Source organism: Falco punctatus (assembly GCF_963210335.1).
Source record: "Falco punctatus genome assembly, chromosome: 8".
NCBI lineage: Eukaryota > Metazoa > Chordata > Aves > Falconiformes > Falconidae > Falco > Falco punctatus.
The window spans coordinates 24,544,010-24,561,139 of NC_137588.1; the positions used below are offsets into that span (position 1 = coordinate 24,544,010).

Consider the following 17,130-nt stretch of genomic DNA (forward strand, 5'->3'; position numbering starts at 1 on the left):
TGCGTCGCATCCCCCCGCGGCCGGGGCCGCGCTGCGGCAGCCGTACCGTGGGCAGCAGCGGCTCCATCTGCGCCCCTTGGTCCTGGGTCTCCATGCGGCGGCGGGGCCGCGGCGGCGCCCTCCCGCCGCCCGCCCGCCGGGGCGCGCTCCCCGGGCGCTGCGGGAGCCGCTGGGCTGCGCTGGGCTCCGCGCGCCGCCGCGGACCGGGTGGCGCGGAGGCAGGAAGCGCGCGCAGTCACATGGCCCCGCGCACCGCCGGGCCCGGCGCGGGGGGGCAGCGGCCGGATCCACCTGCGGGATGCGCCCGGATCCTGCCGCCGCCCCCGGCGGGGCGGTGAAGGCGGGCGGGCCTCGCCCCCGCACGGCCGCCACGGCCAAGCGGCGCGGGAGCTCCTCCCCGCACGGCACCGCTACGCCGGCGGGCGCCGTCCGGTCCCCGCGGCCGAGCGGGAGCGGACCCGCGGAGCCCCTGGCGCCGCTGCGGCAAGCGGCAAGGGGCGGCTCGGCGGCGGGTCGCTTTACGGTTCGGCCGCGGACCCCAGGGCCGCTGCTGCGGCGAGGTCTCGGCCAAGCCGCGTTTCCATGTAATCGGCGTCAGAAGAGCGCCGAGAGCAGCGACCGCCCGCGCGGTCCTGCCAGGCTTTGACCCTGAGACACAGGCAGCACCCTCAAACCAGAGGTCTGTCCCACCGCCCACCAGAACAACCCCACCGTTCCCTTTTACCTGCAGGTGATAAACACGCATCCGATTGCCACATCCTTCTGGCTACAATTACTTTAATGGGGAGTCTTACCCCCTTCTTCACCCAGCTTTTCCATTCGAGCCTGCTAACACATTTAGATTCCCCTAGGCTACCTCGCTCTGCAACTCAGTGGTCACATTCAGCCACACCAAGTCTAAACGTGGCTACCCGCGGGAGCATAAGGGTAGCTTCCCCCCCTGGTACTTGTGTTATTAAGGACACAATCACAATGCTACCTACCAAGACAGCCAAGCCACAGAAGTTCCCATGCACATCACTTCCCGGCACATCTCCCAAAAGAAACGTGCCCATCCAAACCTGTGTGCATAAGAATCAACACAAACAGACACCTGACTAGGAAAAATAAGCTCACAAGTAAACCTCTGTCTCCCTTTTAACATTGATTTCCTTGCCAAAGCACCAGGCCATCTCCTACGTCTTGGATGTCCTTTGCAGTCTGAAAGTAGATCAATAAGCAGTTTTGCTAACTCTGATTTAATGTCATCTGCCATGAGGCATGTTCTTCGAGTGTCCTAAAGACCTTCCAGGTTGATTTATTTGTACGTCAGCCAAGCAAGACATAGAGCTGGGGAGGCAGTATAAAGGAAAGGGGAGTTAAAGCTGGTTCTTGCAAAGAAAGGAGCTACTGTTCTGAGTCACAACTGAGAATTTGGTCTTTGTACAAAGCGATACATACATGTAACACTGTACAGAAAGACAGACAACACTGTGGTCCAGATTCTGGGACAGAAGCCAGATGCATATTTTTATAACACGATTACGGATCTACAGTAATTATCATAGGAGGCCATTCAGGTCACTAGAGGTAAGGCTGTGTCAGCATTTGCGCAGTAAACCCCTATTTGTAGGAGCTTATAATTAAGCTATAAAAGTCATGATGAAGCTGGAAAAGGACTTTGTTTAGAAATTATTTTCCTTCTTTAAAGAAAAAAAGATTTAAAGCGAATATACTACTTCTGAAACTGGGAAAACCAAAACTCTTCAGTCTACAGAGAGCTATTTCAACACACACTAGTGTAAGCATCCTTAGTTTTCTCTGCCTCAATATCTCAAGCTTGTCCAAGAGCATTTTTTAATATGGTACTGCAATACATCCAGCTCAATAGCATTTATGCATATTCCAGTCCCCAAAAGGTTCCCCCAATTCTCGCATACACATCTAAAAGCAAAGCCCAAAAACAAATCAAATTCTACAAAGACTGTGAGGAAGAGTATCTGATTACTGTGTACATGATGCTATTCCCCAGCATTTCACAGTGAGAAACAGGATCAAGACCACAAGCACCATTCACACAAGCTACAAATGAGTTACTGAATGGGCCACCGAAAGAGAATTAGGATCAGTCGTGTAATTGTTTTTGCGAAGGTTCTTTGCAGAGTGCTTTACAGTCAGGAGTTTGCCATTATTGAATCATAGATGAAATATGGGAAAACCCTGTGAAATAACAAACCTCCCAAAATCATTCTGTATAGTCCTGCTCCAGTCACACAAAAATATCAGACCTCCACAGCTACAAAGCCACAAATTTACAGCCAAAGTCAAAGTGCAAGTCACTCTTTCAACAGCTGTGAGAAACATGCTTCAATATGAAGATCCAAAACTTTGAACCCAAAAGCAACAAAGGCTTTCCATATACAAAAGCAGGCAAACATAAAGGACTGAGCTGAAAGTTCTATTTTTAATCAAACATAACTAAACTACTAATTTATTTTTAGTAACATCGTAGCAGCACACCACACCAAAGAGAGAATGAAGAGAAAGTAGCATTTATTCTATTATTGCTTTGTAATTAAACATGAATTGTTTTCCCTTTCTTCAAGTTGGCTCTTTCCACTATGCACATGATGTGAGCCATACTCCCAGACATGTCCAGCAATTTTCTCTTGCAGTATTACTCTACTAAAGTAGTAATGCCATTTCTCATTCCAAGAGAATTAGCTTTAAAATTATGAGACAGAACAGGCTTTGGTATCAAGTTTGAACTTTTAGTACACAACTAGGTAATATTTTCAAGCTTTTGTACATGAAGGCTAAGGAAAAAAGAGGAGGTTCTCAAGTCATCAATAATTTGAGAAACTTGAACACAAGAGCAGGTGTTATGAAATAATGACGTGCAAATACACTTAAGATTTTAAGAATATCTCGGGTATGCGATTGAAATAAATACTTTTCTGACATACGTCAGACTCTGATTTTATCTTTACACATATTTCAAGTGCAGTACATAAATGAAATAGCAAGGACTTCTACATTTAGTTTTATAAAAATAAAACTCCTAAAGCAAACTTCTTTGGGAAAAAGGGAAAATACTTTTCTCGATCAATAACATTCTGAATTTTGGTCAGAAACTGACCTGATCCCTGTCTGATGTCATATTTCAGAAGAGAATAAAGGCAGCAAAAGTTGACTTCTACTCTTCTTCTTCCTAAAATTGCCTGCAGCCTGAAGCAAGCCAGTAACTCAGATGTTCTCCTGAGTCACAGCCAATGTTTTAAACCCCACCAAACAGAGGTTTCATTCCTTAAAATCTGCTCGCAAGGAGTATGTTTTATATATAAGGGGAAATACAATTCAGAGGGCTCAGCCCATTGTCCGAGTACTTTGAAGATATATAGCATAGACCTTGGAGGCATATGGCATAACCTACCTATCTGGGTTTGACATAAAAATGGTCAGGGATATAAATAATTCCCACTGGCTTGAACATCATTGACATAGTACTGTGTATACAAAACAGATGCAAGGTAAGATTCAGCTCCAAAAGAAAAACCTAAAAATCACATAGTGCAAGCTCATGAGAGGTGCTACAGTACTTCTCTTATTATGTCTTTGTAATAAAAGTTCTGGTTTTCTACCTGAAGAGTAGTCCCTAATTATCAAGAGTGAAGGTACTTTCTCCTCCACCTAAGTCCCAAGAAGGTATTTTGATATAATAAACAATGCTATTTGTACAGGTATATTTTCATATATGCATAAAAGCTGTCACAGCAACCTAGCGTCACTTACTGGCCCAGTACCGCTCACATTTTTACTGTCATACCTTTCTGTCAGTTTTCATTTTGTGATCAAAATACAGCTATAATTTAAAACAAATGCTTTATTTAAACCATTTCTCCAAATACAATTCCTGTTCTAGGAAGATATCCTGGGTGTATTGGCTCTTCTCCCAGTTTAGCCTTAAAATATGTCACTCTACCAGGATAGAGAGGGAGTTGGAATTGCTACTAAGCAAGAGTGAACTCTTGATTTCCACACAGTTGTTAGTTACAAAACTGAACATGAGCACTACTTACTTTAAAATGTCCCCATGGTAGAAATAAGCTTGAAACCTAGTTCACTCATTTACATCTATGTCCAATACTCTCACAATGTTCTTAATTCCAAAAAGAACCTGCACTCTGTCAGACCTAACAAGTTTGCCAGTAGATTTTAGCAACATAATGAAAAATTTCACACAATATTCAAAATCAGGAAGGACTAGGGTTAGATCAGTTTGCCTGCTCTTAATTCCTGCCTAAGCTCGAGCCTCAAATACACTGGTAAATAAGATGCACGCACAATACACGTTAGTTGGAATGTTCATCTTGTGCATATTTATCACAAAAATATTTCTTTAATGAAGAGAAACCTTTTTTTAAAAAATGCAGGTTATTTTCAGCTTGCTACAGGTATTTCTATTTCAAGTAAAATTGCAAATTAATTTCTAAGCTTCAAAGGGGAAGAGAAATCACTACCAAGCAGCCAAAATCCTTTTCATTCTATTTTTGTCTTACTGATCATACAAGATGAAATAGTAATGGGTGGACCTCAAACTGCATTTCACGCCAATAAAAATAAGTGAACTACCTTTAGGTATCAAAAGGAACATCCCATCAATACCACCCATTCCTAAGAAAAAAATTTTCCCTGTAATTAGAGAAACTATTCTGACAAGAAGGTAACAAAGGGGAGGGGGAAAAAACCATAAATTCTGGCAGCAGTTTTTCCTCTCTCCATTTTTCTTCTCTATCTGAAAATAAATAACCATCTGGATCATTGTACTGCCTTTGTGACAGGTGGTACTCAGTTATGTTTCTCATTTCATTGGAATGCAATAACAGCTCTTTCTTTTGCTAATATACTCTGTATGAAATTATTTGACTCTAAGTTAATTCATTTGAAATACGATCCAAAAAGGTTCAGTGCTGATTGGGATATATTCTTCGATTGCAACATAATCTCTTTTTTTCTATTGGCATCAGAACTGGAAGAAAGTATTCTAATAATTGTCTCACTAATATAACTTCTCACATTCTTCAGCCAAAAAAAGTAATGCCAATTAAATATGTCTGTGTCCACAAGCCCGATCCTACCACTCCTGTAACACAGTGAGACAATCTGTGTTGGTAAAGAGCACCAAATATTTATTACTTCCTTAATTTTCCTCAAAATGGATCACCTACCAAAGGTTATGATTTTTATGGCATTCTGACTCTAAGCTGGGCCTTTGATTGTTGCTATTTGCTAAGTTAGTATTAGAGAACGCTATTTTAAAATCTAAAAGCAAATCAAGAGGTTTTAAAGACTCTTTACCTAATAAAATACAATAATACATTGAATGAATCAATACATTAGCTTGCTAATTATTAAGATAGCTAGCCTTTCTGGGCTTATTTTTCAAGTGAAAGAAATTCCTCGGACTTATCATCCATTTAATCCGACTTTCTAAATAAAATACGTTGAATCAGGCCCTGATTAGTCACTGACCTAAATAATCCTTCAGAAAGATTAAGCTATCTTACTTTGAAACCTGCAGGGGAGGGATAATACACTGTTTCTTGCGAAGTTATTCTAACAGCAAACTACAAATAAACACGTATCTTAAAAATGTAAGACAACATTTGTCTAGATTGAGCTTCAAGTCATTGGATCTTGCTACATCTTTTATTCCAGGGCCAGGAAGTCCTCTAACATCAGGAACTTCTTCTTTATGTAGGTAGGTACTGTATTGTTACTTCTCTTCCTTTATAGTGCTTCTAATTCCTTACTCCAAGAGAAGACCGCATCATCTTCATGGCTCCTCTGACCTATTCCCGTTTGCACTGAAACACCACAGTATTTAAAAACTTGGCTTAACAATGTAGTATTCGGAAGCCAGACCACAGACCTTTGACCTCTGGATCATCCCATGATTTCCACATCATGAAACATGATTATTCCCTTGAGCGTTGCACCACAAGGACAGTTCCTAACAAGGGCATCTACAGGGACTGATGATGGCTATTGGGAAAGATGGATGAGGCTGGCTGTGGTTTTATTTGTTTGTAATATTTCAAATTTGTGCATACACACTAAAGTAAATATTATGAAGTGCATGTACCTACTTTCACCTTCTGAATCCTAATCATATCTTTTGTCTGTCACTTGCCTTAGACTATAAGCATTTCAGCAGGGTGTCTGTCAGCTTCTCTGATGGAACACACTGATCACATGGCCTTACTGTGATCAAGCATAAGTCATAAAACTTCAGCCAGAAACTTTTCCATAGGTATTCACATAACTCAAAAGAGCTATGCTTTGAGATGCGTACAGTTTATGAACAGTAATATTTTGCATGTATACCTAAGACACTAAAGCTATCTGTGTTGATCCCAGAGACAGAAGCTCTCAGCCATGAGAGCTAGACTCATCTTCACCCAAGCCACGTGGGCCTTTGAAGCAGCGCAGAGCTTGCATGGCGTCATGCCTGAGCTGTTAGATTTGGACAGGGAATTTACACAGATATTTGGCTTTGTCTTACCCAGCTAGGAAGTTAAGATTGCACATGAAAGGAATACCAGAACAGTGTTTATTTAATGTGGTGTCATCGTCATCACGCCTTCAGGGAGTCTCAAGCATGGGTTCCCTTCACCCTTCCTAACACATACACATAGGATGAGTTGCTTCCTTTAACTTAGCATTGTCCCAGGCCAGGGGCTCCCCTATTTGCTCCAAAACCAGATTAACAGGGAATTAACAATGAGATTCACACCAAAGGCATAGTTCATAGCTTCTGTACATCAAAGTCCAGATTTCCACACAGTTTCAGCAAAAATGGTACCCCAACTCTTGCAGTTGAGATCCAATTCTCAAAAACCCATCAAATATTCACAGCTAAGCTTCCTTAGCTACAAAACTGAATAAAAGAACTGCCTACACATTTTAAAGTGTTGCCATAGCAGAAATGCTTGAAGTCTACCTAGTTCAGTCATTTATGTCCTTCTGATGCTCTCTCCACCTTCATAATTCAAAAATCAAAATGCACTCAAAAGGCTGTCAGCAGATTTTAGCAGCAGAGTGAACAATTTCACACAATATTAAAAAGTGGACAATGAGGATGACTGGGATTAGTGCAAATTTATGAGAAAAATATTCCTGTAATAAAGAGTAACCTTTAAAAGGTGGTTTATTTGCAACCTTTTACTGGTATTTGCATTTCAAGTAAAACGCAAATTAATTTCCAAGCTTCAGGCACAAGAAAACAATGAAATAGAATATTTCTGTAAAATGTACTTACGCTGTTGTAAACCCAGACAAGCCTAACACCACCAAATGAAAGATGAAGTATTGACTCTATGGAGTCTATGGAAATTCTGCTATCAAATTCTGTGGCAGTTAGATCTCACCTTAGAATTTTCACCTGTTTAAGTTTGTACTGATTACATTTTTTCCTGATACATTAAAAAAATACAGCATGACATGTGCTTTGGTATAGAAGACAAGTAAAGCCTGAACTAATTTTTGTTTCCTTGTAATGTTGATGGACCAACTAAACTCATGTTTAATCAAAGAGATACTGACACGAAGCTTTTCTAGCCTGGTCACATATTAAGGAAGGTACTTTTTCACCCAGTTGTAGGTTAGACTGAAACTAAGGGAACCTGTGTTTACTTTTGATCATGCCACTGATGAGCTTAGACCCTCATGTACTAATACAGGTATTTCCCCAAACCATTAACTTTGCAACATATATTCTGCTCGTCAGACACTACAGAGTCCCCTCCAGAGGGGCCTGAAATATTGTATCCATTTTTCTCATTACAGCTTGGGTAAGAAGCATTATCCCAGCTGCTGGGATTCTGAACCTTATTTTGATTTGCAGGCAACTCAGGGGTTTGTTTGCAACACCACTTAGGCTACATCAATTACTCCTGGCAGCAAAAGCACCCACCTCCCTCCGCCTCAAACTTTCAATATACAAACTTAATTCAACACAGACCAAATCTAAAGGGGCAGGGGGGACACTGAACCACGGAAAGCAATTTCTTAACTAAAAGTTTGAAAACAAAGCTACTACAGTTACAAATATTCGAATAAAAATCCCACTCTAGATTGTATGTAATACTGAAGTTTGTCAATAATCAGACCAGTGCTACAGGTAATTTATGGAGCTGGCAATCTAGCTACTCTCCCCATCGCCTCTGGTAGGAACCTGATCCTGTATCATATACCAAGTTCTTCTAGCAGATGCGATTATTTTCTCCTCCTTTGGGTGCGTACTCTGAGCTACCAAATAAAAATGCATGAACACTCTTACTGTATTTTCTAATCACACATTCCTTCCAGCTTGAGCAACTTTTTTGCCACACACAAGATTTTTACAACAAATACTTTAGAAATCATATAACACGGGAAATGTTCATTTTAACCACGTTTTATTAGTTTCATCATTTCTAGCTCTCTACTGGCTTTTCACAAAAACTATATCCACCTGTAACACACCACTGACAAAGATGACAGCGTTGGCTTTAAAAACGCTTCCTATCTTTCAAACTACCACTTTTGTCAGTTTCGCTGCTCTAACCACTACATGCAGGTAAAACATTTGCTGTGTTAATGCTGACCTGCTAGCAAAATAGAAATGCATGTCCTTTTTATTTTTTCACATGCTACATTTCCAGAAAAAATATCTTACCTGAAATCCAGACTCCAAGATCCTGACTGGCTTGTGATTTCACAAGCCCAACAGCTGCTATAAACTGGCACAGCTCCAATACAGTCCAATGGGCTTTAGGAGATGAAAGTGCGTTCCTTACTGAAGTAGCCAACTCAAATCAAAAATGGGGATTTGAAAAGAATTGCAATTGCTTTCATACAGAGTGCAAAAGTTACTGCAAAGTAGTTATCTATTCTCTTTAAAGAGAAATACTTTTCACTTGAGCTTTTAAATTCTGCAAGGAGAACACACTCATCCATGTTCCCCAATTAGCAGGTAATTAGGACACAGAAAGTGAAGTTTTTACTGAATTGCTGGCCTCACAGAAGTCAATGATAACAATTCCTTAGGTTTGTAAGAATTTCACCACATTGGGTTTCCCTTAGGAAGACAACACAGTATGTGGTAGAGCCCTGTTTCATTGTGTTTGATAAGAGTGACAATAATATAAAAATTCATCAGGGATCCCAATACTCAGCTATTAGTAACACACGTTCTCTAAGCTGCAACCATACTTCAAAGTCTTTGTCCTAAAGCTCAGAACTAAACCAAGCATGCTGGGCCTGATCAACCTGATTGTCTTCCATAATGAAGCAGCTGTATTTGCAGGCAAGAGGGCAAGCACTGTCATCTACCTTGACATTACCAAGGCTTTCAACACAGTCCCCTCATAGCGTCCTTGCAGAGAAACTAGAGAGGTGTGAACCAGATGGGTGAAACACAAAAGCGGTGAGAAGCTGGATGGGCCTTTTGGTCCAAAGGCTAGTGGTCAATGGCTCAAAATCTAAATGCAGCCAGCTACAAGTGGTGCCCATCTCCAGTCAGTCAATTTTGGGGCTGATCCTGTCTAACACCTCAAGTGTTTAACATCAGTGGCCCACGTAACAGAACAGAATGAGCCCTCCTGAAGCCCATGGAGAGGCACCCAGCTGGGGCAAGTGGTTGGTACACTGGAGGACCAGGCAGCCATTCATGAAGATCTCAGCAAACTGGAAGAGTGGGCCAACAGAAACCTCAAGAAGCTTAGCAAGAAGTGCAGAGTTCTGTACCAAGACGGGTCAGCTCTATGGGCTGAATTAATAAGATCACAGCCAGCAAGTACAAGGATGTGATTATTCCCCTCTGCTCAGCACTCGCAAAGCCACATCTGAAATAACATGGCCCTGGTTTTGGGCCCCAAATAGGCAGAGGAAGATCAACAAATTGGAGGCTGTTCAAATCATATATTTACAGCATTGACAGCCTAAATTTCCATAAACAATCTAAATTCATTTTATAGTCTATGGAGAGAAAAAGGCATTTGTCAGCTATAATTCATCTCACCCTAAGGTAAACATTTAAGGTGAATCATGATCTAGGAGTACCTTTTCCTCTCCAATGACTTCAAAAGGATTTCACACAAATTGCTCAGATACCAATAGCCACGTTTGACACATCTAACACTGTCAGAGTACCCCCCCAAGGTGTCTTGCATTACAACTGAAAAGAGAGACATCATTTATAGGGTAAATGTCAGCAGTCTGAACTTCACTTTCATCCAGTTTTGACCAAAATTAAACACACTAACCACAGGACTGAGCTCAAAACTTTTGTCTGGGTGAAGAAGCAAAAATTAAGCTCAAATACAATTGTACTTTCTTCCTTGAGATGAAAAACTGTAAGATTAAAATTCCAGGTATAAAGAGAAAAATGAGAAGTACTAATAGGGCAGTATTACAGGAGTTATTTTTGTAACGTTAAACACATAGATAAAATGATTTGTATGAATTCTTACCAGAGCAGTAGAGAACTCTGCTAAGAGTTCTCAACAAACCTTATCTGCATGTCTGTGGATCTCTAAGACAGTGAGTGTAGGGTTTCTGTATCTCATCTATTTATAGGGTCTTTAAGCCCATTAAGAGATTAAAAAAAAGACACACAAGCCATTTAGTACATGTAATCTCTTTGCCATTTCTGCAAATACCACATTATTTGTAGATTTGTAAGTGTAAGGACACATGTAAATCCACTCCCTAGCCATTGCACTACACCCAGCAAGCCTGTACTCATGGCTTTACTCTAAGGAATCACTGCCTCTTCCTAAAAAACACAACGTGTTGACACAGATAAAGTATGTTACCACCTGCTGGCAGGACCAGAAGCTGCCAAAGCCTCCCGAATTCCTCTAAGACTCTCCCTGCACACATGAAAACACATTAGAGTGCAAGTATGAGGTTATCAGGATCACCAGAAGCATCAAACATAAATATCACACTGACTGAACTGCACTGCTGGAAATGCACCTTTGGGCACTGCTCGGAGCATAATTTGATGGTGGCGTCAGGTTGCATGTCTTGAAAACAGTGATGAACTGATTAAAACCTTTATCAAAATTAAGTCATAAACTGTGCTCAATTTCCCAAACACCTCAGACTGTAGCATACTAATGTCTAAACTGTCTAAAGGACCAAAGACCTTCTCAGCCCCCATGGTTCCCACTCTGACATATCCATATCAAAACAAGACCATTGTACCATTTCTCCCCCAGTGCCCTGGTTCCCACGAAGAGGAAACTGTGACATGGGGAAGCCATAGCGTGCTGCAGCCGAGACAGGTGTGACACCAAGAGCACAGGGCTTGTCCCAGGTACTTCAAGAAGCACTGAAAACACAGAGACTGGAAAGTGTGCAGAGGCCAGGGCCTCCTCACAAGAACAAACTCCTCCGCCCTACCCCAGGAAACAATGGTTATCAGGATAATGTTACAGGTCTCAGCTACAAGAAACCCCTATCTCAAATGTCTCGCATCATACCTGAACTACTTCTGTAAAACCTATATTTTGCTTGAATTTTGTTGCCTCTTGCTAGATCTAGTGAAAAGATACAAGTTCAGAAGAATATCCATTTTTTCCCAGCACACTAAGACAGGTGTTTCCCTTCCATACGGACTTTGGTTTCTCTCACATCCTTAGGCGAAGCTACAACTGGAATATATTAAGTCATTTGAATTCTATTCAGGGTTAGCAGAAAGTTAACCTGTTTAGAGGAAAGAGCACTTATTTGCATGTCAATGTTCCTAGCATTGGAGATAACAAATATAATAAAATATAAATTATTTCAGAGAATATAACTATATTCCTACCACTACAGCACATACATTCATATCTGAGCCATGCCTAAATCACTAAGCTATGATAATGCTGGCAGCAGAACTGCAGTAGCACCAAGTACACTGCAAGTTTGTTCAATAGCTCTTCCTCTGGAGGAATTGTTAGCATTGGAAGTCTAACTTCCATTTGCCTAATAACAACTATGACAGCCTAACAGATGCAAGATATGCTGAGCATAACTGAGGAGTACCTCCCTGTAAGATCTTTCAGGATGCTCTATGTTTTGAGATCATTCAAAATGAGCAAACAAAATGAAGATCGTACCAATGCATTTCCATATAATTCCATAGGTCATCTTCAAAAACTTCAAAAATTAGTGAAAGGGGGTTTAACAAATTCAGTATGGAAACTCTGCCATTTCCCCATGACAAAAATAATTGTAAATATATGATCATACATGATTACTAATATTGTATTTAATACTAAATTCTGTTAACAAAATTTAAACATTTTCTAATAATGAAAATGGTAAAGTCCAGGCCAAGATACCCTTGTGCGTACTATTGTCCCAAGTTCTGCCATTTCTTTTTAGCTCATGAACAAACCCTTGGGTGAGAGGAGTACATTTTCACATTAGCTGATTGCTGCTGTTTGTCCAAATCACAAGGCTACCATCAATCAGAAAAGAATATAATTTAATGCCTAGAGGTAGTAAAAAACAATTTAATGGAGGACATTTTTCTCTTTCTTGTGAAACTTCTGTAATAAATTACCCCTTTTCCAGGCAGAACTATTCAGGAATGATAACGTATCACCAGGCTGACTTAAATAATGAGAAAACCTTTTCACACTGTAGAACAGTAAATACCTGTTGGGGGATATTAAATAGAAGGAAGATAAAGAAGATTCTCCAACTACTAATAAATTTGCAGAATTTGCTGTCAGGAAAGAAGGAATTCAGCATCCAAATTTTATCTGTAGAAAGAGCATGAAGAACCTCTGAGACACAAGGGATACTGCCACAATCTACAGTCATTTAAAGCAATCATCATTACATGACAAGAACAGCTTGTCCAAATTTGCAAGACACATTTTGCACAGCTTTCGGTAACTGTGCAAAGCCACAAGGCTTCAAGCAAGGAGCATTAGAGTCATGTGAAAAGGCAATTCCACATTTGTCTGAAACTCTATAGGCTGGTGAATTATCTGAAGTCTGACACACAGAGCTACAAGAATACTTTAGTCATGTAACCACAGATAGAGGCCTGACGAGTTCATCAAAATACTTGACGCAAGGGATTTTGGAGTAACTCTCAGCTGCCACTGCAGAAGAAGCAAATATCAAAAATATTCCCCATTTTGAATAGGCACTCACTAATTGTCGTGCATACAATGACATGAAGAAGAACATATGAATGAGTTTTTCTATCATACATAACTGATCCTGAAACTTTACCTGGAGAGTAACTTTAAAATAGGAACGTTGTCTTACATTCCTCTAATATCCAGGCCTCCTGTTTGACAGGAACTATACATCCAATATTATTTTTGTATTTATTTATTTATAATAAATACTAGAGGAAGCAAGAAGCGACATTCAACATACATGCAAGTGAGAGAAGGACCAAGTGAACCCGAAAAGAACAGGACAAGGAAACAAGCTATTAGTTCTTTCATCCCAGCAAAATGCAACAAAAATATACAATCTTTGGAGTGTATGAATATGAGGCATCAAGCTACTAACTGTTCTTTTTCCATGACACTATTACAGGGATATTTTCAACAGAATATATGTTGGTCATTGGTTGTGCTTATGGTACTTGCTAGCTAGTGGCCAGACACTGCAAAAGAGGTGGTCAGCTTGCAGAAGGCCCGGCCCTTTCCATACTGCTCAGCAAGGTTCAGATATGGGAAATGAGCATAAGTCTTCTCAAAATTCTGAAGTCTCACCTTCCCATATCTCAAATACAGAGCCAGTGAGAAAGTTAATGCAAACCACAGAGTTGGAAGACCCTGCAGTAGATTGAAGCTGATTTACCCTTCTCTGATAAGAATCAGCTCAGGACACAGCAGCCTTTCGTAATTACAATTCCTCCTTAAGCATTGCTTGGACACAAAGTTAAGGTTTTTCCCCCTCCAAGTGTAAGTAGATCATTATGGAAACTGTTAACTTTGCCAGGTGATGCCAGACCTTGTCCAGCTGGCTCAGTTTCACTTAACTGGAAAAAGTCTTTACGTGCCCCAAAGTGGTGTGAAGAAGCAAGGCAGTGCCACTGTGCACAGATGAAAGGTGGCAAAAAGTAATGCGTGCCAGTAAACTCCCCTCTCGCCCACTTAAAATCCTTCTGTACCTAACAACCATCTGCCAGCTGTGAAGAGAAATAAGGTACTACTCAGATCAGTAACGTATAGTCTGATCAGTGGCTAAATAAATGGGCCATGCCACTTGTATACACAATTCAATGGCTGAACTCAAATTGATCAAGTAAGAAAAAGAGTAAGATGCTGATATTACCATGTGTCCTGTCACTCTCCAGAAAGAATTAAAAGCCAAAGCCAGCTCTGTGACAAACTCAGAAACTGATTTAGTGCACTGAGATTAAATGTTTCAACAGTTGCAGTGTCATAGGGAAAGATGGAAAATAAATAAGGAGGGGAATGGAAGTGATTTTTATAGTCAGCTTCATTTGCCTGATGTGTTTGCTGGATCTAAGTCAACTTTGAAACAGGACGACCATGCTATGCCTGAAATTGGTGGCTTTCCCCACAGTTTCACTTTCATCGCATACTACAGCTATACACTTCTAGCATTTCAGGTCGGAGTCAGGAGTATGATCTTGTCCTCAGCACAGTGAACGAGGGCAATGTGCCAAATCTGGCCCAGACTTGAGCTCCAGTAAAAGCTGCCAAACACAAAGTACAACTGTCCAAGGTCAAGTCCCAGGTGTTTTGTTCAAGTAAAGCATGAACGATCTTGAGAAAACCACATGTAACATTCGTATCACGAACTAGCCACAAAAACAGTGCTCCTACAATAAAAGCAGGAGCTATTTTTTTTTTTTGGAGGAAGATTAAAAGCCTTGGATCAAACTGTACCTTTTGAATAAGTAGCAGCTGGGTTTCACTAACTTTAAATTGTACAAAATAGCACCAGAACAATGGGGTATTGCAAAATATTAATTACTGCTCACAAATAATTTTTAGAAATGACATTAAGGTTGTTCAATTGCTCTTACAGCACTGGGCATTTCTCCACACCTTCTCTGAGCTAAACAAACTGAGACATTTTTTTGAACTTCGCATTTATGTAGGTCTGCCAGAAGAATGGCTTGCTTTTAATATGTTGAACCTGCTTAAAAGCTAAGGATTAAAGTAAATTAATTAGAAAAGTCAATATTATGGTCAGAAGAATTCTTCAACCATTTCAGAATTAGCAAAACATAAGATAAATTCCTCCTCAAAGATAGCTGGATAGGCAACATGTCCAAGATAATGTAAAGCCTCTTATGGGTTTGCATCTATAAAACATTTATCGCTCTTTCAGCGGTACAAAAACATGTTACCTTGTCGTTTGCATCCGGAGTTAAAGGCCGTGTTTTGGAAAGCCTTGTGCTGTCAGTGACATGGGCTTTAGTGCCACTCAGTGTTCAAATGACACAACTGCAGGGAGCTGCTGTACCAGAGCACCCAGTGGCACGATACGCAGAGGAATGATACTTCATTAATTCGTCGAAAACAGCTGAATTTTAGAAGACAGGATGATGCTGATCCTTCACTTGATCTCGTCCTCAGCCTCAGTAATTCCATTTTGGAAAAGCAAAAAAAATCACAGTGGAGTTTTCAGAGGAACTGGATGTTCAGCTTGAAACTGCGCGTGGACTGGTAAACTGCCACGGCTGTAAGAAGTAAAGAAATCAGCAGCACAGGGGAAGGGACAGTGAAAGAAGTTTGCAAGACAAGGAAACAAGAGAAATTCAGAGGGAACAAGAAGCAACATTGAGCATACATGCAAGTGAAAGAAGGACAAAGTAAACCCAAAAAGAACAGGACAATGAAACAAGCTGTTAGGAAAAGCCAGGCAGGCTCACTGTCTTTTGGCTCACCTGGGGAAAAACTCATCTTCACCAAAATGCAAATCTTGAATTCAGAGACATTGCAGCCTAAGGGATGAGAAGCAATCCCATGTACTATATATATTCCTTTATTCTCCTTCTTTCTCCTTCCTGATTCCATGATTTTTGTTATTTTGGGGTGGTGGGTTTGGTTTTAACCTAAAAACTCCCTCAAAGAATACACTTTTGAAACATCTTGCCAAAATGAGGGTTCTGCTATCAATGTCCTTTGAAAGGTCAAGGTAAACAAACAACCCACAGACACAAAAAAAGGTAGTATGTTATCCGTTCTATCCACAGTAATTCCCACAAAGAGAAATCTCTTACAAGAGCTTTAATACATAGTACATACATACATAATACAAACAGGAGTTACAATCAGACCAAGCAAGATATCCTCCCAGGCCAACAAATGTCAAAATTAAAAACCCTAACCAGAAACAAAAATAGAGTAAGAGATACCGCTTATTGTGAAAGAAAATATTATTTGCCAAACCAGATTAAGATGAAACTAATAAGTATACTGAGAATCAAGCACGACAAGAAGATCATCAAATACCAGAAACAGAGACCATATTTTACATGGGGATGCTAAGACCATCTGTAGTTGGACACTGTCACCCCCTGTCCTGCCAGCCTCACCTGACCCACACAAACACTAATTCTGATGAACAGAGAAACACCAAAGGGCCATATTATGAAAACTGTTTATAATACACCAAGATATCATTATCACACACAACAACTAGCATGCACATTGCAATAAAGACAATTCCTTCAGCAGATTAAGCCCTCAAATAAATTACCAATCTCAGAAATACAGAAGAGCACAGAGAGTTCCCCTTGGCTGGCCTGAGGACAACGCATGTCTACCGGAGGAGACGGGTTGCTGCAGTATGGCATCACAAAAGGGTGCTGAAACTGTTTGGGGCTTGTATTCTCTTTTCGGCTTGAATTTATGTAAAATCCCTAATGAATAGAAGTTAATTAGCTACACTTAAGACTGATACACAGCTACAGCCATAGGGAATAAACAGGTTCACCAGCTGCTGTATTACCCCAACTACACTGTAAAATGCTGCATGCTATTAACATGCTCTCCTGGCTTCAATAAAGAAAATCTTACTGAAATCAGTAGCACACATTTCCTATTTCAGTGAGACATTGCAAAATTAAAATGATATGTAGTAAAAACAATATGTGTGAGCCAC

At 40.6% G+C, this 17,130-nt stretch overlaps 1 protein-coding gene across 4 annotated transcripts in view; it reads right to left on the reverse strand.

Moving 5' to 3' along the window:
* SLC4A10 (solute carrier family 4 member 10) overlaps positions 1 to 13,469 on the reverse strand; it is a 172,380-nt gene extending 158,911 nt beyond the window's left edge. For all 4 annotated transcript variants that reach the window (XM_080399108.1, XM_080399107.1, XM_080399110.1 and 1 more), the window contains exon 1: positions 47 to 13,469. In XM_080399108.1, coding sequence (XP_080255234.1) covers positions 47 to 94 — 48 coding nt within the window. In that variant the 5' untranslated portion in view covers positions 95 to 13,469. The remainder of the gene's footprint in view (positions 1 to 46) is intronic.
* Between the last annotated feature and the right edge of the window lie 3,661 nt (positions 13,470 to 17,130).